The following is a 23204-nucleotide window of genomic DNA, read 5'->3' on the forward strand; positions in this document are numbered from 1 at the left end:
TGATGTGATTTAAATCCAGTTTTGTCATAGCCTCTCTCTAGCAGACGTGTGCCGGTGCACTTGTCTGTTGAACTGGACTGCCACCACCACACTGGCGCCCGGCGCCAGCAATGAGGCTGGTGTGCGTCCTCCCTTTTGCTGGGGGGCAAGCTGCAGGCGTTTTTGTCAGCGCTGTTTTGACCAGGGCAGCAAATACTGTGCTACCATGAATAGCCGATCCATACGCTCGTGGTGTTGCTGGGTGATCCGGTCTGATGTGGAGCACAGCTGGCCCCAAGTGCATTTCTGTTGAGTTACCTAGAACACATGATACAGTGTGTGCACTGAATTCGTGCTTTCATGCTAACTACAAGAAAACTGAGGCAACAACATAAACTGGACTGATAAAACCCGGTGATATTGGATCTTCAAGAAGCTTGATGTTCAAGTAGGTTAGCTCCCCCCCCCCCCAGTTTGAACCAGTAGAATGGTTTCTGAAGGCCTGGCTTATTGTATCACACGGCTTAACTGTTTTTAGGCTAGTAATGGAAACTCTAAAGCTCAATTTACGTATCGACATTCTCCTTGTCAGGGCCAATTGCTCAATTTCAGAAGAGTTAAGGACATTTAGGTTTGAGAGGTGACTTTGTCAACCAGTGAAAACAGGAATTATACCATGACATAAGCAATCCCGTAAGTCTACTGTTTATTTTTTCCAGAATAACAAAAGCAGGCACACATGTGCTAATCTTTATATCAGTGATGAATTTGCCTGAAGGGAACAGGAAAGTTAGCAAGGCTACGTACTAGTCCCAGGCAAGCCCAAGCAGCTCACAAACATTCAGTAGCTTTACTTCAAAACAGTTGTTCCTGTAAGTGAAGTCTTCCCAAAATGCTTTAGCTCGTCTGTCTGCCGACACTAGTTCATTGGGATATTGAAGATTCTTAAGTTTGAAGACGATGCACCCCTTGTCTAGTTCCTCTGAAGCCAGCTACGGCTCTGTCTAGCTAAATAAAAACAATATGAAGAAGGCACAGGAAGGGGAAGCTGAAGGAGTGGACCTAGCATTGGAGTCGGGATGTCTCAAATACTTATCCCACTTCTATTCTTGGGGCATTGCAGGAACTTCTTAATCTCAGCTCCCTCTGTTGAAGACGGGCAAGTGATTGCCCGAGATGTCAAGTAAACAATATTATAGATTAAAAACAAATATAAGGCCTTACACCTGACCATAAACTGTAGTTTTATCACTTTAAGAAACCATTGACTCATCTTTTTCTATTTAAAGGGAAAACAAAGTTCTGCCTAATATTCAGCTGACAAGGTGGATGACTTGTTTTTTTTTACTTGTTCTTTCAAGAAAAAAACATATTTCAGAAATAGCAAATGGGTGGAGAAACGGAGCCTGTGTGTCTATTCTCTACACCACATACTTTTAGCCCATCAGGCCTCTTTTAGATGAGACAAGCTAAAAGAGAAGAAGAGGACAGTCACAACTCGCCACAGGTGCAGCCCCACCCTTCCTGTGGGCAGAGGTTAGACTTTGCTCTCTGGCACGGGTGACCTGCTGTATGAGTCTATCGGAGATGAAAGAACGAGATTACACACTCGAACTACTGGGGAAAGCCACTAATATCCTACAGTATTCGTCTTTTGTTATAAAAATGGAAGTATTTTAATTAACATATCGAAACATCTGGTAATATTAGACATTAATCTAAATATAAGCCAAATACACAAGTGAATCAGTGATACAGTTTCTTGGCGATGGAAGAATACAATTACTACACACTAGCTAAAACTTCAGTGGTTTTTCACAAGCAGATGGAGGAACGTGCATTTAGTATTTCATCCTTGTGGTTCTTAAAGTACTCCAAATGCAGGGATTTGAAAAAACTCTTTTTGCTCCATTCAAGTCCTTTTCCTATTCCTAATCATCTCTTCACTTTCCTTCATATGTGTCTTTTATATCTGCGTAACAGAAAAGAGCAAAAAGAAAATAATCTTTTCAGTTTATGAAAAGGTTAAGGTTTGTTTCATAATCTTGTCAAGTGAAAAACACACAGAGAATAGCACAGCTTAGATAGTGGCCTAAAATAATCAGCGAGAAAAATACCGAAATGCACAAGTGGGAGTGTAATTCAGCCCAAGGTACGCTGAAAGCTGAGTGCACTAAAAGGAGTTTTCCTTAGCGTTCAAAATTGGGCACAGATATTGAAATGAGCATGAGTAGGAGCTACAGTAAAAAGCTGCCAAATTTTACACTCAAGAATCGCCTACTTTCATTTCCACAGCCTGATGAATTCGTTTGGATAAGTTTAGGTAAGTATGTGAAATGGACATCGCATTTGGAAACCGTCAAAACATTTTTCAGGCAGTCCTTTTCACTGATAGTTAGGGTGAATTAAACTGCCACCTCAGCTCCCTCGTAGAAGCTAAAGTGACATGATATTCTACAAGAAGAAGATCCTGCTTTGCTTTTTTCCTCCTATTACTGAAGGTAACTCCTCCTCCTCAAAGGAGGTAGAGTGGAGGAAAAACAGAACTGAAGAGGGTGTGCCACAGGAACAGGACAGAGCTCCTCGTTGCCATCCATTTAAACTCGGTTTAATGGTGAAGGTACCTCACCACGAATGAACTTGCAGTTCGGGCCTGGACAGGACAGTAATTTTTCACCCCACTGCAGTGCCTGATCAAAACCTGTATGGAAACTAGAACGTTAATTCCCAAATTGGGATCTGACTGACAGCCCGTAGGGCCATGATGGGCAGCAGCTGATCCGTGGGAGAGGACCATAAAAATACTTCAGTAGGGTGATGAATAATTGCGATCGTGTTTCTTGACCCAATGAACGTGAGAACTAATGAAGCGGGATATTTAGTTACGCAATGGCAAGAGCAGTTGAGCTAGGAAGGCACAAGATCAAAGTCTCAATGGGTAGCGAGGCAAATAGCAATGTAGCAATTAATACCCTGGTAACTGAAAAATAAGCAAACTGCTATGTTTTATCCACAAGTAAGTTACAGGAAACCCATAAATTGGCTGTTTCTTGCTCACTACAGAAGATCAGCCTGAAATTCCAAGCCTTCTCTTTAACCTTTTCTTCCTAGGTGGCAGCAGCCAGTCCTTCTTCCTTCCCAACACAAACACTGTTAAGTTTGCCCATACTAAGCCTTCTCTTGCTGTGCATATTTTAGCAGATTCTGTGTTACCAAATCCAGGCGTCCTTCACCAAGACAGATGTCTTCTCTGCACTTCGCACTAGTAAGCACCCTGTGAAAGCAGCTCACAGCTTTGTTGCTACTGGCCAACTTCCTTCTAAAAAGGTTAAAGTGTCTGTAAGAAATAAACCTGAATTGCTGACGGAGCAGGAAGACAAACTCCTTTTGAAGACTGCTTCTCTGGTAAAGCACCAAAATTTTTCTATTTCTAGAGCTACTAAGAAGGAAAAATACATAAACATTTTCTTTTTTTTTTAAATTTATTTTTAGAAAAATCACAATGTTGATAGGAGGTTTTAATAAGTAACTTTTAGGCTTGCAAAGGCTGAAGGAGGAGTCAAGAGTCTGGTTAGCTAAAAGCTAGCGTGAGCTTCCCCTGCCATTCTATCCCTAACAAACACTGGCTTATTTCTGTTTTCTCTACACTTGGCATTGATATGAGATACCTGTTTATTCATGCAGGTAAGCAGTACATTTCATTTCTTTGATTTTTATTTAAACATTTGATCTATGTAAATAAAATTTTCCACCCTCAGACACGCTTCAAGATTTTAGCACTTTTATACTAAAAGCAGAAGTGGGGCAAAAAGAGGTTTACAAATTAATTCCATAACAAAGTACTAAAATCTATGTAAAGCTTTGTTGCAAGCTAAGAAACATGTACAAGAAATTCTTAAATGAATTATCCTTGGCATACATTCATATTTGAATGCACAGATATATTTACATGTTTAATATCCAAATTCATAATGACTTCTAAGATGGTCCATGAAATGTCATCTTTCTGTAGAACTTTGCCAGGTGGCTGAAGCACATTAGTAAGACACGTATTGTAAAACTGCATGAAAATTGGAAACAATTAGAATGAAAGCCAACAGAACCGGTCAGACTATTCTTTCCAGACAGAACTAGTTATTATTCCAGACTCAGTCCTTTAACTGCTATGAGCTGCACAGTTTTCCATATTTCCACAGATCCTCGAAACCTTCCTGTGGCTTTCAAGAGCCACAGCAAAGCTCACAAACGCTTTCAGTTGAGGATGCAGTCACAGGTCCCCATCCTGATGGCAATCCTTCACAAGTCCAAAAGCATTCTTCACACGTATGCTATTTGTGCTGTTCAATGGATGCTCGTGGAGTGAGGCTGGTTGTTCTGGTCAGTCTTGCCATTATGTACTTTCGAATTGTAGTACTGTTTCTGTCTTTTAAGTGCGTATGACAAGCCCTCCGAATTCAAAGTATCACATTATTTTCTGTTAAGTTTTTGGTTATGGAAGTCTGAAGATGTTAATCCCCACTCCCCAATACTTCATCCACAACTGTTCAGACAACTGCCAAACATCAATCTCGCCAGATGTACGAAATCCAATTATGGTTCTGATTTGCAAATCAGGCTTTTCCACATCTGACCAGCTCAGTACTTGCTAAGCAGGAAGAGCCAGAAAGGATGAAGGGTCTGCGTGCACCAGTTTGGGTGTTCTGAATCTGTACCAGACAGATGCAATGAAAAAAATGCAGAAACAAAACTCTGAATTTTTGTCTCTTGGATGCTCAAGAACAAGAATCTCTTCCCTGGTGGCCGACCCAGGCAGCTACACAGATCGTATCGGCAGCACCCACACCCGGATCCATTATCCACACACAGCGAGCCATTTGCTTTCAGGTGCCCACACCATATACCAAGTTGTTTGGTCGGTACGCTCACTGCGTACAGGATATTAGAAAAATGTTTGCACTGCCTGAAAGCAATGGTGTAACAAAACATTAATTGCTTATTGTTTTTGGAGAGGTAAGGAAAAGTTAAACATACTGAATGCACTTGAGACACACCCATTTGTCACAGGAGTACAGGAAAGAATGTAAAGGCACAACATACTTCTACACTCCTGTCATTAAGGCCATATACTGGTGTGCAACAATGCTTCACAGGGCTAACTATACAGAAGTACTCAGGCCTAAGTCACACTCCCAGAGGTGTTTCAAACGAGAACTGTTTTCTCATGCAACTTCAGACTCTGCTTTTTTATTATGCTTTTTTTGTTTCCTTTTTTTTTTTTTCCAGGCAGAATGCAGGCTCTCTATCCAGTTTCAATGGTCTGTTCTTCATGTTTTCTTCAATTTAGTTCTCCAGAAGCGTGCGCTGAACTAAAAAGTGAAGAACAACTCAGGATTAGCACACTAAGTTAGTATACATTTTAAGTTATGTATTACTATGTAACAATATATGTGGACAACAGACTTTTTCGGTAGGCATTTGAAACTGTGGGATAAATTCAGGTAAGCAGAGGCTTGATTCTGTGTAGCCAGTGCCCTGCATACCAAGGGATATTACATCCCAGATTTCTCACTCAAATAAGGACATCCTACCAGATCCCTGTAGCTATCTACACTTGCAGTATAACCCAACATGCGGTTTCAGACTTGCAGTTTTGTGGATGCAAAAACAAAATGGAGTACAGTCTGCATAGCTGATGGAAAAAGCGGGTTATTGAAAGAAAGTGCTAGCCTAGGTTATCTACATTTTCAGGAAGTCAAAGATAAGTCTACGTAAAATTTTAAAAACGCAAACCTGTTCTGCCATGCCATCTGACCTGGCTTAATGCAAGGCTGCTTCTAGCTAGAAGCCATGTAGGTACATCAGCACTGTATTACCAAAAGCACAGCTAATGTCTGCTGACTCCCAGAACTTAGATCAGGACTAGCACCATGCTGACCATGGTTGCCCAGTTTCTTGGCTCAAAACATGCTCATGCTTGCCTGCAAAATGTAACAGAGGTATGAAATTTGGGATTTAACATGACGTCAATATGTAGGCAGGAGTAATCATTTACGATAACATCCCAGGTTTGACTTCATCGGTTAAAATAAAGTATGCATCATCTGATGCATTTCACACCCGAGTTCTCGTGACTCTTTGCCAAAATTTTAGCATATCCTGACTCCAACTCGTAAGTTAACTGCCTTTGGTAGAGGTCTTTGAACAATGCTGCTTGCTTCACTAACACATAGCTGAATTGAGGATACCTGCCTATCTCCAGTCCTGACCTCAACAGCCAGTCACAAGAAAATGTTTTCTCCTTGAGAGTTTTATATATTTAACAGCTTAAAGGAAAAATGTTTATGAAGAGGATCATGAGCCAGATGGAAGTTTTTAGCAAACTGATGAAATACCTGAAAGAAGTAAGGTATAAACATTTTTTTGTTAAATTATAAAAACCCAGAACTAGTTCTGCAGGTTTTAGATTAAGCTCACAGAAGAATATATTGCAAATTTATACTGCTTTGAGATTTTAATATTCAGTGTTTCAAAGACACTCAGCAAACTTCAGCATGAGGGTGTACCGCTTCTTCCTTTGTTGACCAGTCACAAGGGATAGAAGGCCAAGTTTTCACCTACACTGTTTCCTCCAGATCTATCTATGGCTTTCCTGGAAATAATCACCTGTTCCACCAGCCAAGTACCCTAGACAACCATACCTGGAATGGTGAGGTGGTTAGGGTTTTTGTTGCTTTAAGAGAGATCCTTCTGCAGCTATCACCATTGGAAAAAGATTTGTTATTTGATGATTCCTTCATACAAGGATCATTCTCGGTTCACAACAGAGAATGTTTTAGTTACAAAACATGCTAGCAAGTTCAGTCCTCCTTGCCTCCAGTGTAGTTTCATCTCTGCCCAAACACTATTAACATTTTTTAACATGCATTCTTGCGGAGTCCTATATGGGTTTACAATCAAAAAAGGTATCAGATTCCAATCAGACACAACTAATAAAACACCTGTCAGCTAATTGCAGTTACGTATCACACTAAAGGAGCAGGTTTGTGTTTTCATAATTGTCTTCAACAATACTTTTGCAGAGAATATTCAATTCTTTACTTTCTCTAAGCTGCTGTATTTCAAGGACTCCTCAAGGCAATAAACCAATCTGTTCAAAGAATAAAAAACTAGAGAAGAGTGGCCATATTATCGGAACTGAAATCTTGACTCAGTTCTAAGTTAGTTATCATGGTAGTTATGAACATTTTTTTTTAAACAAAACAGTGCAAGTAATTTTTTTCCACTATGTTAGACATCAATAAAGTGCATTTAATAGGATCCCCACCAAAAAGGTGATCTTCCATCTAGATTCTTCTCTTACCAGGTGGCTCAGATTGTGCTCCCCGATGGCTTTCCATATTCACATTCTCTTCATCTGCTAGGAAACAAAGACGTTCAAATTCTCTTATCTTCAAAGTTGTTGATTAATAGAGATAATTTGAGAGAAGAAACAGCACTGAAGAAACTGGGCTACTGATAGTAGTTGAGTTTCCCTTGAGTTGCCTGCATGCTAATTTTAACGTGCATGGTAGATGTTACTCGGTTTCCAAACTTCCCAAATTACAAAACAGCAGCGCCTGGCTGGATTGCTGCTCTGTCATCTCCCTTCACCAACCAGTCAGAGAGACTAGAAAGGACAAAAACAAAGCGTCTGCCCCACCTAGCACCCACAGTACTCCTCAAGTTCTCTGATCCAGGTTATATCTTATGTAGGTGGAAAGGAAGTAGATAGCAAGCAATAGATGACTGCAGAAGAAAGAATCATTTGGGGATGAACATCCGGATAGTTGTCAGAAACCTAGTATGTAGGCAAGTATCTTGTGAAGACACAAAGGCAAGATTTACAAAATTAGAAATGACAAGGTATTTTCCAGCATAAAAATAGTGTCTAATCCCCAACCTCCACTCAATTTTCCTTAAGGAAATGTCTTCTTGCAGTCTCTCCTTCTTACTCTTTAGCAGGAAGCGCTTTTATTTTAAGAAATGCAAAGCCTTAAGTCTGTCTGCTTCTGAAAGTCTAAATTTTGGGTGAGGCATTCTTCAGACACCCTGTCTTAGATGACTAGTAGGAGAGGTTACTCCCTGTGAACACAAATTCACTGTGCTATTAAAACTACTTTATGCATAAGATCGATTTCTAGCCCCCATATAAATACAAAACCGCATCTCTTGAGACAGTAGAAAACAAAACTAATTTAGAATTCTTACCGCTTTGTTTGAAACAGAGTTTCTTCTTCTGGTAAGCAATGAAACTAGATACTGCTCCAATTACAGTAGCAACCACAGCACTTACAATTCCAGCTATTGCTCCCTGAGAAGCTGAAAAAAGAGGTTTGTATACGTTTTTCAGAATCGAAAGCAATGTCAAACTTGTATTGTCTCAAAGTAAACCCTGTGAACACTTCCAAAAACAAAAAAACAACCCCAACTGAAATTATTACATGAAACTGTAGTAATCAACTCATTCTGTCTTTGTGAATAATGAAAAGTGAATCCTCTAATTTTATAACCATTGATTTCTTTGCAATGCCTGTTGTTAAACAACTTAAGCGTGCTTGTCTTAAGTTCCACTAATTAAAAAAGCTACCCTTTCATAGCCAAATCTAAGTTGTATGCATGCAATCACTGCACCAGCATCGCTGAGACCTTAAGACTTTTGAATCATTTGCAACATAGAGATTTTAAAGAATTATGAAAGCAGAGCTTGAAAGTAAGAATTCGAGATTCACAAAAGTTAAGCTGAAACCCACTATCAGCAGTGACCATTCTAGCAGAATATTAGCAATACAGAAAAACCCAGAAAAAAAGCTTCAGACATGCAGACACCATCATACACATAAATTTATGCATTTACCCTCAGCTGCTTCACCATTATTTAGACTTGGTCCCTTTCGTTCTGTAAAAATGAATAAAAGGTTTAGATTTTACATGTCTAAAGAACAGTCATATCATAATTGACAACCTTTTTGTGAATTACTCATGCAAAATTACAAGCTATCTATTATATCCATACAGTGCTAAGCTCTCTGACACTCCAACATTTTATTTTCAAAGCACAGGTCATGGTGATGCCAACTTCAGCCTTGGGTGCTCGGCACTTCTACAAAATGAGCACAGCACACCTGTGAAATCTGGTTTAATCAACTTGCCCACCACCACAGAATACTCAGTGGAGAGGAACAGCATATAATTTCAGGGTAGCATTCAACCGTATTTCCATGGAACCAACTATCTTTTCCTAAAATCCCAGCCTCATTTACTAAATATTTTTGCAATTCTCTTAGCAAACGAGACAGAAGTTCTGTAAATACTATCCTTATTTGGCACTATGCAACTTGCACCACTGAAGCAGGAACCTGTGCAGATGAAAACACCACACAAGTCTCAGCAGATGCTTCTTGCCCCTGCCAGTTTTCAAGTTACTGCCCCAAAGGAACCTTGGAAGGTGAAACCTTCCCAAAGTATCAGCATCAGTAATCTCTGTCTGGGACAACTCTCTGAAGAAGTTAGTAACCAGCAGCACATCTCAACATCGTATCAGATATTTAACCTAACTCTGACCTGGAAACAGTAAAGTTGCAGTAATGCACACAGGGATGACTAACCCCATCCTAATGATGACCATTACTGCAGCTTGGTCCCAATGACTGTGGGACCGATGACAGGGACCAATGGTCACCTCTGTACTGAGCTGCGCCGTAACAATTAGACATGGCGGATTACTCAAAACAAGTTTGGTTTTTATACTGCTCAGAGTAGATATAACCTACATCACTTGAAAGTCTAAGGATCAACTCATCCTGTGGGACAGATGAAATCTTTGAGAACACAAGGTGGACCCTCTTCTGGCCCACCCCAGGGCTTCCTAACCACAAGAACTAAAAGAAACTGAGAGTATGTGACAGAAGATCTGACAATAACACCTGGGTGCCTTTAAGAACTATATTTGTGGTGAATTTCGAAATAAGTACCACATCTACATCTCAGTTTTACAACCCATCTTTCTTAGCATAAGAGTGAAAATCATTGAAGGTTCCTAGACCAGTTTTACCTCTTAATTATGTGGGGGTTTTTGACAGAGACAAAACATGTTGCTTTTGAACAGGAAGGTATACTCTTAAGTTTCAGATACCAGAACCAAAGGTGTTACAAGTTAGACCGTGTTAACCAGCTTGTGAGCAAGCTTTTGTCAAAAGCTCAGGTAGCCATAGGATCAGTATGAAGCACAACCTACTGTCTTACCATTGCTGCCACTACCATCGCCTCCTCCTTTTGGTAAACTGCCATCGTATAGATCTGAATCATCAAGGTTGCCTATGAAAAATAAAAATAATATTATCTTATATATTTTAAGTTCAGTGAAAAGACACCCCCAAGCACATAATGACATGGAAGTTTTCTCTAGATCATTCAGCTGAGTTCGTGGTGGTTTTAGGCTCAGTGTCATAGTCACAACATGTTCATGTTTCCAAAGCCCTCCCAATCTCAAGTCCCTTCAGCTCGGCACTATAGAGTTTGACAGCAGCACCGCTGCCTCTGGACGTCCTGAACAACTGAGAGAACTCAGTGTCCAAGAGCAGGTAGTACTGCACAAGTCATAGACTAAGCAAGCAAGAAGCCCTGTAAGCTACTTAAGTGGAACAGCCCAAATCTCACTATCCTGTTAAAGCAGAGAAAGGACATGGACAGGAAAGGACCATTTCTTTTCAAGCCTGCAGCTGTGAATGTTTCTTCAGAGTTGGGTTTCTAAGTCACAACCAATCTTTCGAACCTGTACAACACAGTAGCTAGAGGGGAGGGGAAAAAAAAAAAGTTCAACATGCCACAGTCCAGTGGCTGCAGTATTTGCCTGACAATGGGAAGATCCAAATGTAATTCCCTCCTCTGATTTATTGCAGGACATTGAACCAGTCCCTCTCCATTTTCATTGGACCCTACCTCATGGGGCTCGAGTCCTCCTCCTCCTTCCCTCTGCTGCCAAATGAATCTTTAGTTTATGCAAAGCAAATCTGTTTCAAACAGCACAACTAAAAGCACTGCATCAGAGGATGTTTTAGTTGGGTGGCAAAAGCAGTGTACTGAGGTTTGCAAGACCTGAATTCAAGTATCTGCTGCAAATCAGGCAGGAGAAGGAACAAGAACCAGGGCTTGCATTTCAGGTAAGGACTCTTTACCACCATATTCCTGGATAATGGCATCATCACAGCTGCACCCATCTGAATCTGTTTTATTCTGAGTTAGGCAAAGACAGAGAAGACCTCTAAAGCACAACAGGCAGGGAAGGACATGTATTTTAAGTCTACCTTTCAAACACAACAGAATTGTATTTCTTAACTGGGGCCTTTAAAAAAAGAACTAAACACCCCCCCCCCAAAAAAAAAAAAAAAAACCAACCCTTTTAATTTTGAGCTTTACCTTTAATTTAGATGCTTTAAGAATACAGTTCACAGGTAGTTCCCAATGACTTTTTAGCATGACTAGCACGGATTCAGTTTGTAAAGATGAAAGGACTCAATCCAATACACAGGTGCTCCACCACAGGCAGCCAAGAACAGCATTGCCCCAAGCACACACACTCTGTCCCATCCTTCCTCCTCCCCACACCATCACGCTTTTAAGTGAAAGGAAAGTGACTCGACACGTTTGTTATGGAATTTCAAGACTGCTGCAAAGCTTATTTGCAAGACAATTTTTCCTCAATCCTCTGTGTTTATCCAGTGCAACATTTGACATACATAGCAGCCAATTAACAAGGTGTAATTATTGTAAGTTTAACTGAAACAGTAAAACCATGTCTCGATTCAGGAGTTTGTGCTAGAAGCCTTACCAGTGTCTTTAGGATGTGCAGGTGGACCTTGCTTGGGGTTATCTACACACAAAAGAGAGATTTAGAAAAAAAAAAAAAGGTGGTTAAGAGATCAAAAGCAGACTACAGTACAGTAACTTTGAAAGGGACTAGGAAAGATTAACAAATACTTTTCTACTGTTCAGAAATTCCTGTTAGGTCAGTCTTACCAGTGTCTCTGGGATTCGCAGGCGGACCTGGCTTGGGGTCATCTGTAGACAAATAAGAATAAAGTGACCAAAGTTACTAATGTAAAGAGACCAAAAGCAGAGCATATAGTGACCTTGAAAGACTATCTTCCCTGTGTCATTTTCCTTTCCTTTCATTAGCTAATGCTGTATTTGTTTGGTTATTTTAGGTTAAACACTGTACTTTAATGCAATTAACAGTGTTTCTGCTACATTAGCCTGTATATCAGGCCCTTGCTATAACTGAACTATACAGAAGAACTCGTTAAGTGTTATGCAGCATTTTAGTTTGCTCATCTGATTTCAAATGCTGAACTTTTCTACCAGGTACAGGTTACTTGGCTGTTTCCTCTTTTAAAACTAACAGATTTTAACCAATAATAAAGGTTGGTACCTCAATTAAAAAAAAAAAAAAGATTAGATACACACGATGGAACTAGAAATATGGTCCCCACAATGACACTTCATTTAGATTGCCACAAAATAGGAGAATAAGAGATCTTAGCAATTTTCTCTGTACCATTTGGTCACAGTCTTTGTTGCCCACATCAAATTAACACACCAGCAGTGGTTTTCTAAAACTGTGTTTTCACCAACAGCTGAACCAATCCAGCGGCGCATTTCTTCTCTATGCTACTTCTCCTCGATGTTGCATGGTCTTGCCTCCTCCCAGCTCTAGCACAAGTCAGATCAGGTCTCCTTAGGCTCTCTGTATATTCCAAGTAAAGAGGCAGGCACCTCCAGAGCACAGTTCTAAGGCCCCAACTTAGGCTTGCCATCCTATAAAGGATCCTCCCTCTTCACTTAACTGAACCATCTGATTCATTCAGCCAACCGTTTCTCGATTAGCCAACTCTGATTTCAAAAATGTCAGCAGTTGGAAACAGACTGCTTTAAGAGAGATAAAACTTCAAAGGGCTAAATCAAACAGAGCAGCAAACAGTGCTACTGTCCTACAACTGTATGTCCTGTGTTAGGAAAGCCATCTATATTCAACAGGTCTAGTGATGGTACTTGAAAAGCTACTGTGCATTATCTGCCTAACTGGATGCACCTTCTACTGGCCGAGTGAAAACAATACTGCAATTTCTACTGCTGCCCACACTGCAGAGCTGAAGCGTGTTAGAAACTACCTTCCCTCATATTATTTCAAACAGATTAATGTTTCCTTGTGCTACTAAAATTACTTCCTGGAAAGGAAGAGAGTACTTCAGATTTAAAAACTACTTCTGTAAGTAATAGTTTATGGAGTTAGTGCCATCTAGTGAAGACACAGCAATGAAACAAGTAGGACTTGGCTAAGAAATGAGTGAAATACATACAGGTTTTCTGATCCAGTCCCTTAAAAATGAAGATAAATAAACATAACTAGACTGCAATTATTTTTATCTGCAGTCTGTTACCTTAATCAACTCAGTGCCCTTATTACATTTAGGTAATAAAGGATGGATAGACGTTGCACCAAGTACCTCTGAGCAGTATCCAGGAAAACATGATACTTACCAGGCTGAAGAGCGTGTTCCAAGCTGAATTCATCTACAAAGAAAGAAGGGACGTTTTAAATGTAATGCAAAAACTGAACTAGTTTTAGACTATTTTTACACAAAACGCACCTCACGATGTTTTCACCAAGAATACAATGGCATGTTCATTCAACAGTGGCCCATGGAAGAGCACCAGAGTTACCAGGCATTATGTGCCAAACTACATGCTGTGAACACGCCACATGCCAAGGGCCAGCTCAAGGTGAGCAAGCTCAAAACATGCAGATTGAAAGCCAACAGAAGGGATTCTCACAGGGTCTTTAAGCTTGTGAAATCACAAAGTAAATTTGTGAAAGCACTAGCAGAAGACTCCAAAATGCAGAAATCATTTTGCTATTAGGGAACTGCTTTCTTTTATAGAAATATCACAACTCTGTGTGCCACTAAATTTAAAAATTCAGGCTCTCAAATGAGTATGTACAACTACACTTGACTTCATAGTAAAAGGCATTACAAGCCAATTAGATCTCACCGGAATCCGATGATGGTGGCTTCCGAGATGGAAGAGGCTTCTTTGTAGTTTCTGTCAGGGATGGTTAGAAAAAAAAAGTTTAAATATTATTTAATACACTGTTCAGAAGGTACATGAAGGACAAATGAAAGGCACAAGATCAAGTCTATACAGCAAGACATTCTCCCCTTAAGAGGAATCCCTGAGTGTTCCCAAAGACAAATTTCAGTTCTATGTGGTCAACACTGACATACCCATAGCTGAATTGTTCCACTGAGGTTTAAACAAACCATATGTGGGCAATGTGTCATACTTGGTCATGCAGTGATACTCGGAAACAAACAAGTCAAAAGAGCAGCCACTATTTTCCCACCTACCTCCCAAAATTTGCAAGAGTGTAATAATTACCAAATGCATCTTGTAAGTTGAAGTCATCAAAATTGCCTGTAGAAGATGAAAGCAACGGTAAGAACACTGTTTTTTCTTACTCAAACCCAACACTTATTACAGTCATAAACATATCTTTGATCTATCTTGAGGTATGTTTTCTGCTTCCTGCATCAGACTAGAATAATATTTTGAGTCAGGGCTGAAGACAGACATTCTTCTCTATTTCTCCAGACCACCATCCACACATCTCTTCAGCACGAAAAGGAACAGCACTAAAAATTGTCTCTATAGAAAGGGCCAGAACATATATTCCTACAGTCAATATAATGCACTTTATTCTTGCCACTGCTATTGCATGCTTTCTTAGTACCATCCACAGCACATTCTTTCCCAGCCTTCTTTCCACTGAAACACAAAATGAGCAGGAGCATAGCCCCAATTCACAAGAATTTACAAGATTCAAGTGTGAAGAAGAGCCTTGGAGCACAAAGGCTGGTATAAAAGTTATATGATCGGGTAATGGATTTAATACCTTGGCATTAAAACTTAATTTTCATGGGTTTATAGGACCTACCTTTTTTATAGGACTACCCTAACAAAGGTTAACAGTATGAAGGTGGTTAAGTTATTAGCACAGATGATCTTGAGCAGTCTCTTCCATTTCCTAAAAGACCTCTAAATGCAGCTGTCACCACTATGAGCTCTCCACTCTAGGTAGATTAAGTTTCATTTTCAGCCCTTAGGCTGTATTTCTTTTTGCTTCTTGCTATTCTCTCTTGCTGTATTAGGTCAGTTGCTAGAGCTACTGCCGCTTACCCAGCCAACTGCAAACACACTAGCTCAATACATTCATGATACAAACTGGTTTCACAGCATGAATATAGTAGTGTGATCTCAGCAGAGGCTTGTGAGATAAATGGACAGCTATAACAACTGCTTGGGATATTTCTGATAGTTCATCATTCCTACTGTCACTGAAGCATGGAAAAAGAAAAAGGCGTGAAAGTAGATACCAGCTATTCAAGAAAAAGACATCCAAATATACTGCTCCAGCCCCAAAGAAGCTGGTAGACTTTTTCTACCTACTGAGTATCAAGCCAGCCCGAGCAGAACTTAATTCCAGCCAGAGCTACCTTAATTCAGAAGATACATGCATAAAGCATTGATGTGTCTGGCTTTTCCTCCAAGAATGTAGCTACAGAAGAGGAATCAGAACTGGCTACTGCAAACTCTGAAGAGAGGAATAAAAAACAAACATCAAAAATCAAACCACAAGCAGAACATTCCTTCTGCTTGCATGACAGGCCAAGTTAAGACAAGGACAATTCATGAATCTAGTACCAGGAATGACAGATGCTTATATACTTGGTGACATCTTTCATCTCAGCTGAGGTCAAAATTGAAATCTCTTTTCCATCTCAGATAACTGCACTAATAATGCCTTTTTTTTTTTTTCAGAGAAGAAATGAAACTAAGATACGTTTTATTTTTTTAATATGGAAGCAAGGAATGACAACCGGTGTAAAAAAATCAAAGGCAAGTTTGCAGTTTCCTGAAAACATCCTTCAAGCTAGTCTTCAGTCTGGCCAACTGAACTGCTACAGCAGAAACTGAAATCTGAAGTCTAAGCAGCGATTCCCATACTATAACATTTGCACTGAGTACCACCTTGCTCACAGACAAATAGGGAGGTAGCACTGCCTGGTCAGTGACAAGCCCCTTCATGGAAACAGAGGCAATTCATGGCTTTATTGTGGTCCACAAGCAAAGTGCATTTAGAACCTCCTGGATAAAGTCATTAGGTATAGATCTTGCATAGAAAGCAAGAAGATATTTTACTTGCTGCTCTTCGCTCCAGGCGGAGACCATAAGCTCTTTTGGATACTTAGCTCATGAAAAACTGTTTCACAGAATGCAAAATATTTGCAAGTTGTTTATCTGAAGCCTACATCATCTTGCAATACAATCTTAAAAACCTCAGTAACATGAGCAGTTGCTAAGACCCAAATCTCAGTTACCTCTGAAGTTACCCCTTTGTTTAGACTGCACCAAGAAACCTCCATATTAACAGGCAAGAAAGGTCAAAACACTCAAGATAAATTTAAACAGGTATTTGCATAGTTGTTCCTCAAACTTGAATTCTGATTTGTTTGTTTTGTCAAGTACGTACGTCTCTCAGGCTACAGTCCTCCAAGGAGGAATGCTCAGATATTTGCTAGTCTAACTCTAAGAAGGCAGGCAGAAGGATCTGTTGAAGATGCATGCTCCTCAAAACACTCTACCAGAGTAGCAACCAGAGGATGGACCACCACCATCTGTTAACACTATCTGTCTTGAGGTTAAAGACATATCACTAAGTCAATGAATGTTACATTGGTGGGTGTATTTCAAGAGCACTATTTCTTTTTAGAAGGAGCGGCAGAGGGAAAAACAAGCATATATACTCAACATTGCACATATGCTTTGGTGCAGCTGAAGTTTTACCTGGAGCAGAAAAGAGGCTATTTGAAGAGTCTCCTGCTGCCACCATGAAACTTAGTCCAAGAACTCTGAGGTGTTCCAGCTGCAGTGGTTTCCCTCAAGAGGAGGAAACCAGTATAAAAGAGTGTGCATTCAGCGACATTGCTATTTTAAGGGATTGTTTTCACACATGATCTTCATGGAGAAATAATTTAAGATGAGACCGCTGACTGCCAATCTCACATAAGACATGCTTTGAGAGAGCGATAAACAAATCTGAGTTAATAAAAGAAAAAAAAAATCATTCTATATTGACTGGAATTATTCAATATTCTGCAATGACAATTCTGTTTTCCAAGCATGCAGCAAGATGTCAGGCTCTTCAAACACATTACTTTAGCTCAATAATGGTAGCAGAAAATGTCAAAATCTAGTTATGAAACTCACTACAATAATATGCACTCTGAAGTGCTACCAGTCTCCTTTTCCAGCAAAGACTGGTTGTTTCTCCACTGTTCATGACAAACCTTCGTAAGTCTTTAAAGCACTTGCTTGTACAACTGTACTTGCTCAGCTTTTAGTATGGGTAGGTCCAACTAAACTAGAAGTTCAATTACTTAGCCTGAAAGGAGAGGCTCAGAACCAGGGATTCAGCTGGTTCCAGGGAAGAAACAATCAGACAACAGAGATAAAGCTACAGAACTAGAACAAAGGTAGTAGCAGGATCCAAGAAGAAAAAGTCAGCAAGAATGTGCTGCACTCCCTACAGGTTTAAGGAGCACCCAGAGTAACTGAGCTAGGAGCATTTTCTTAGTCTAAGCAAAGATAATTGCAAATAAAGCAGATGATATATTGTGTCTAAAGCACAATATAGCAGGTATTTCTAGCTCCTACGGGCACAAGCAGATTGAAGAATGTTTTAGAAGTGCCTATGCTATTTTCCTTCCATGTCCATAGCTCAAGAGACAGATCTTCAGCAGGCTGTCCCCAGTAACCTCCATAGTTTGTCTCAGATGGGGAAAAAACAGCAGGTAAAACAGAAGAGCAAACATAAGCTTTTGAAAAGCTGATGAGCTAAAGGGTATTCAAGAGAGCTAAGTAACTACGCAAATAGGAGTAGTCTGCAAAGACCCATCACCACCCTCGGACACTTACTGCTACGGTATTAGATTAGTCATATTTACTACATTCCACTGCAGAAACGGACACAAGCTTTGGAAAGTTCCTCCGTTAGTCATGTGTATGGCAACACACCAAAAAAGGAAACTTGTGATGAATCACCACAAACATACCTTTCTGACTTGAGCAGACTGCTTGAATTTTGTTTTTCTGAAAATGCTGATGCGCTCCTCCTTCCCTCCCTCCCCAGCACACCACAGGGTGCCAACAGAGCCTGCATGCTGCAGCTGGTCTTCCAGTTGTAGGCCTACGGACCAGGTGATAGTGGTCAGCTTGTCCCTGTCCCACCACTAGACGTCACCTGCCACTCCATCAGTGGCTGACTAAGTTAGAATCATGGAATATCTTGAGTTGGAAGGGACCCATAAGGATCATCGTGTCCAACTCCCTGCTCCTCGCAGGACTACCTAAAACTAAACCATATGACTAAGAGTGTCGTCCAGATGCTTCTTGAACTCTGAGAGGCTTGGTGCCGTGACAACTTCCCTGGGGAGCCTGTTCTCGTGACTGTCCACTCTCTCAGTGAAGAACCTTTTCCTAAAGTTCAATCTGAACTTCCCCCTACACAGCTTCATACCATTTCCTCGTGTCCTATCACTGGTCACCAGTGATCAGCACCTCCCCCTCCACTGCCCCCCTTGAGGAAGTTGTAGACTGCGATGAGGTCACCTATCAGCCTTCTCTAAGCTGAAGAAACAAGTCCCCAGCCACTCCTCGTAAGTCTTGCCCTCAAGGCCTTTCACAATCTTAGTCGCCCTCCTCTGGACACACACTAATAGTTTCACAGAATCACAGAATCATTTAGGTTGGCAAGACCCTTAAGATCTTCGAGTCCAACCATTTGATGTCTTTATATTGAGGTGCCCAAAACTGCACACAGTGCTTGAGGTGGGGCTGCACCAGTGTAGTGTAGAGTGGGACAATCACCTCCCTCAACTGGCTAGCTGTGCTGTGCTAGATGCATCCCAGGACACAGTTGGCCCTTCTGGCTGCCAAGGCACACTGTTGACTCATGTTCAACTTGCCATCAACCCAACCCCCCAGGTCTCTTTCCGTGGGGCTGCTCTCCAGCCTCTTGTCCCCCAGTTTGTATGTATAACCAGGATTATCCCATTCCAGGTGCAGAATCCAGCACTTGCTCTTGTTAAATTTCATGCTGTTGGTGATTGCCCAACTTGGGTCAGTCCTGCTGCCTAGCCACTCATTTTTATGAACTGCAAAAATCTTGAGCTCAAAGAGGCCTCTCATCTCTGTAGAGTTTACATGAGGTTTGGCAGCCCTCTTGGGGGACGAGGATGCTGGTAGCCACAAGGGCAGAAACTGTTGGGCAAGCAGGCGAAAAGCAGCTTCTCCCAACTTCCAGCAGGGAAACTGGATTTTTTACTCCTGTGTCTTGTGCTCCTTCCCCTTTGGGGACTGAAAACACGAGGAGTAGAAATATTCAACACCTACCCATAACAGAAGCTACAGAAAATACAGGAAGGCCAACACATTGAAACTTGTTCATGAAACACTTTAAATAACAGAGCAAAGCCATCACATCCCTTACAATTGCTTTTTAAGCTTACCAGCACTTGATTCCAGTCCAGGGTTTGCCCCACCAGCATTAGTTATCTACAATAAAAGACTTCTACTGCTCAGCTCATGTTGTGACAGTTATTTTCCAACATGTCCTAAGCAGGCAAAACCAAGAGGAGCAATTTAATAACAAAAAACCTGGGAGAAAGGTGTCTTGGTTCTCCATACCTTGCGGTAAGAACTGCCTTTCTAAGGTTTTAAATGGAGAACGTGGAACATGAAAACCACTCGCTGCGGGTAGAAGAACATACTTAAAACTGTATTCCTCCTCTCAGCCAGGGCAGAGGTTTGCAGGCAAGATCCCTCTGCATCAGGCAACGCAGATGGGATGTTCACTCCCACTGCCAAGCAGCAGTTTATAATTAGCCCTGCCTGGAGTCTCATGAAATTAAATCCCACACAGTTGGTTTCAAACCCTGTTCCTCCTACAAGTACCCACCTATCGATGCTGCTTTTCAAGTTGTTTCTCTGCAGAGCAAGAGAAAACAAAAAGCTTTGCATAAACTTCTGTTTAGAAGAATGAAGCCCCTTCCTACCTAAAACAAATATGGTCCAAAGACAAATAACAACTGTAAATCAGCCAAAACACAAAGATAATCGTTTACATCTGGGGAGTGTCTGCTTTCTGCACATCTGGAGTGTTCACTAATGTATCTGATGGGACTAAAGTCAGCTAAGCCTCTGCTGCAACCAATAAAAAGATTTATTTCCCCTTCAAAAAGATGCATAAGACTACTCTAATAACTATCATATTTAATTTTTGTACAGTGATTCAAAAGTTACTTCCCTGAAAAGTTACTTTATTTGCACCAGTCTTGAAAATACAGTACAGAGAAAGTTAGGCAATTATGTGGCCTAATCTTTTTCTGATCTGACTGCTGGAAAACAGTTTTTAGACTAATCTGTGATTTATTGTAATATTTGAATTACTAAGCATTCCTTCCATCCAAAAATGACAACTTAATATTTTTAAAAAGTCTACAAGGTCACACTTTGACTCAAAACTATTTACTTAAATAACTGTAGTCATGTGAGGGCTTTTTAACAGAATATGGTAAAATAAGCCATTTACTGGGGACGAAAAACCCGTATTTTGAAGCACAGTTTGGGGAATTTTGCTTGTCTAAAAGTTTCCCATGCACTAGGCAACTTTTGTTGCCCCTTTGAGCTGTACAAAGTAGGAAAATACAATGGCGCTCTAAACATTAGCTAGAAGCAGAGTTTTCCGGGGAGGATTTGATATAGGAATAAGAGAACAGAATAAATAGCTCTAAATCAGCATCAAGCACACAGAAGAACCGAGTCAACCACGAAGCTAGAGAATTAACACAATGGCAACAGTCCTGCCAAACGCTGAGCTGCTTATCCAGAAACAAGAAGGGGTAAAAGAGAACTACGCAATAGTTACAAAATGTCTAAGAACTCCTGTGTCCCTTCAATCAAGTAGTGAAGACAAAAGCAAGTATTTGGCATCTTAATCACAACGTGCGCAGTGACAAGTCGTCTACCACAGTCTGGTTGTTTTCTTACAATCTGTAATTCTGCACATCCATAACCGATTTGACTACTTTCCCTCCAAGCAACGGTTTGGATGCTTAGTGATTCTCTTCTGGTTACAACCCTTGGTGGCAAACCAACATCAAACATCAGCTGGCAGAGCCACAGGTCCCAGATCTCCTCCTTAAGCTTAAAAGAGCTTCCAAAGCACTGTCACTAACAGCAGCTTGGAAAGAGCTAAAGTATTTTCCGTGCTTCGGGGAAAGTTGTTTCTTGCAGGGAGTACCTCCCCCACATATTCAAAATATTCAAAACCCGGTTGACCACAGTCCCAGGCAACCTGCAGTAGCTGACCCTGCTGGAGCAGGGGGTGGGACTGGAAGGTCTCCAGAGGTGTCCTCCAGCCTCAGCACCCTGTGATTCTGTGACTTGGGCCAATTCTAGTGACTGGACTAAATTCCTAGAGCTACAAAACTCGTAACTACAAATAAAATAAATCACTCTTGTCCCTCTGCAATTCTTTTTACAGATGAGAACTGAAATACATTGCTCCATCTCATGAAGTTTTAAGCGGAAACCTAAGCTACACTAACAAATGCTGCTAGAAGAACATTTGGGTGACAGAAGCACAGCACTTGCATCAAGAAATGACAAGATTAAGTTTCGGGGGCACTGGGATAGGAAGCAGAAAGAGAGGAAAAGGGTTTTGCAAAATATAATAAAGGTGCTGAATCCAGATGGCAACAAATAAAAAGATATTGGAGATATTTAGTTGATTTTCACTCATTTCTTCTTACCTGTAACTTCAGGAGGGCCTGACCACGCTTCAGGACTGCAAATGCCATATACTATCCTTATTGCTATTTCACCTAAGTACTTGGCCTTACCAAGCATAAAGGCATTACTAAAATTAGTGAGTGTTTTCATAAAGTATTTTCTAGAAAGCAAATACTAAGTTTCCTTTTGTGTAAATTCAGGGACTAAGGCAAAATACAACAGGCAGACAGAAGCAAAGTCTTGTCTGCATTCATGTGCAGCATACCCTTGACGAAGGCTGCAGGTGCTTGATTAAATATTGCCTAGCCTTACGTTATTTAAAGCCTGCACGTTGGTACTTGTACCTGCAAGTGCTAGGCACGCTGAAATTTTCAACCTTCTAGGTAACTGGTCTTGAGTACCTCTTTACTAGCCCTAAACCACAGAGGCGTCACTCTGTGCATTAAGCATGAAGTTACTTGATGTCAGCAACACCGGTCCCCAGCTGTGCAGTATCACCCCACCCCTGGGGCCACCACTGCCACTGCTTTCTCCTGCTTCAACACAGCACCTATGGAAGCCAGCCCTGCCCTTCTGCCCCTGGGGCAGGCAAGGAGCACCTCCTGCCCCTCTTCCCAGGTCTCAGGTGCCAGCACAATCACTGTTCCCCCAGGGAGGCTCATGAAGCAGGCACAACGGGCCGAGACACCTCTGCTCTCCATCATTGCCTCTTCAGAAACCTGTGCCAGGGCTGGGCCAGGAGCTCTGAAGCAGTCTTAGGAAACCCCATTCTCAAATCTCACCAAGATCAAGCGGCACAATGCACCTATTTCGCATTCGGCCACTTTTGAAATTCTCTCTTGGTATAAGAAATGTCAGTAGTTATTTCTTATAAGCCTAAGAAACCAAAATCCTTTAAGTACATGTTGCTCATAGTCTACAGCTTCAAAGTTTAAGCTGCTCAACAGACAGGACCTGAAGCTTTCACAAAGCTGACAAGCCTTGCAGCTACTCAGGGGCTGGTGCCATTGGCGGAATTTTGGCTTTTTTGATCATGGGGAGGTTTACACGGCACCGGGTCTGCTGGCAACAGATGGAGTCCAGCTGTCTCACAGGGGGAAAAGGATTCTCGCTCATGAATTGGCGGAGCTCATTGAGAGGACTTTAAACTACGTTCGAAGGGGGAAGGGGATAAAACCAGGCTCACTAGAAATGAGCCTAGGGGTGGCATGCCGATGCTGGGGGCGAAATCGATAGCCCAGCTCAAGTGCATCTACACCAATGCACGCAGCATGGGC

The 23204-nt window shown here is 41.2% G+C and overlaps 1 protein-coding gene across 1 annotated transcript; it reads right to left on the minus strand.

Annotated features, from left to right (window-relative positions):
- Positions 1 to 5259: 5259 nt before the first annotated feature.
- On the minus strand, positions 5260 to 22743 carry CD99 (CD99 molecule). The gene is made up of 11 exons (XM_009331297.1): positions 22710 to 22743; positions 14455 to 14490; positions 14068 to 14118; positions 13555 to 13587; positions 12034 to 12075; positions 11846 to 11887; positions 10261 to 10332; positions 8873 to 8914; positions 8227 to 8337; positions 7340 to 7396; positions 5260 to 5345 (listed from the first exon to the last, which is right to left on the minus strand). Exons 1-11 carry the CDS (start codon positions 22741 to 22743, stop codon positions 5320 to 5322), a joined length of 546 nt encoding a protein of 181 aa, XP_009329572.1. The 3' UTR covers positions 5260 to 5319.
- Between the last annotated feature and the right edge of the window lie 461 nt (positions 22744 to 23204).

This window comes from Pygoscelis adeliae, unplaced genomic scaffold (assembly GCF_000699105.1).
Source record: "Pygoscelis adeliae isolate BGI_AS28 unplaced genomic scaffold, ASM69910v1 Scaffold149, whole genome shotgun sequence".
NCBI classification, from domain to species: Eukaryota; Metazoa; Chordata; class Aves; order Sphenisciformes; family Spheniscidae; genus Pygoscelis; species Pygoscelis adeliae.

Excerpts from the sequence above, each read along its gene's own strand:
- CD99 (XM_009331297.1), bottom strand. The coding sequence starts at position 22,743 with ATGCGAAATAGGTGCATTGTGCCGCTTGATCTTG. Across the intron at positions 13,588-14,067 it reads GCCACCATCATCGGATTCCG|ATGAATTCAGCTTGGAACAC; the intron begins GTGAGATCTAAT and ends CTTTCTTTGTAG. Across the intron at positions 8,338-8,872 it reads TAATGGTGAAGCAGCTGAGG|CTTCTCAGGGAGCAATAGCT; the intron begins GTAAATGCATAA and ends CTCTTTTTTCAG.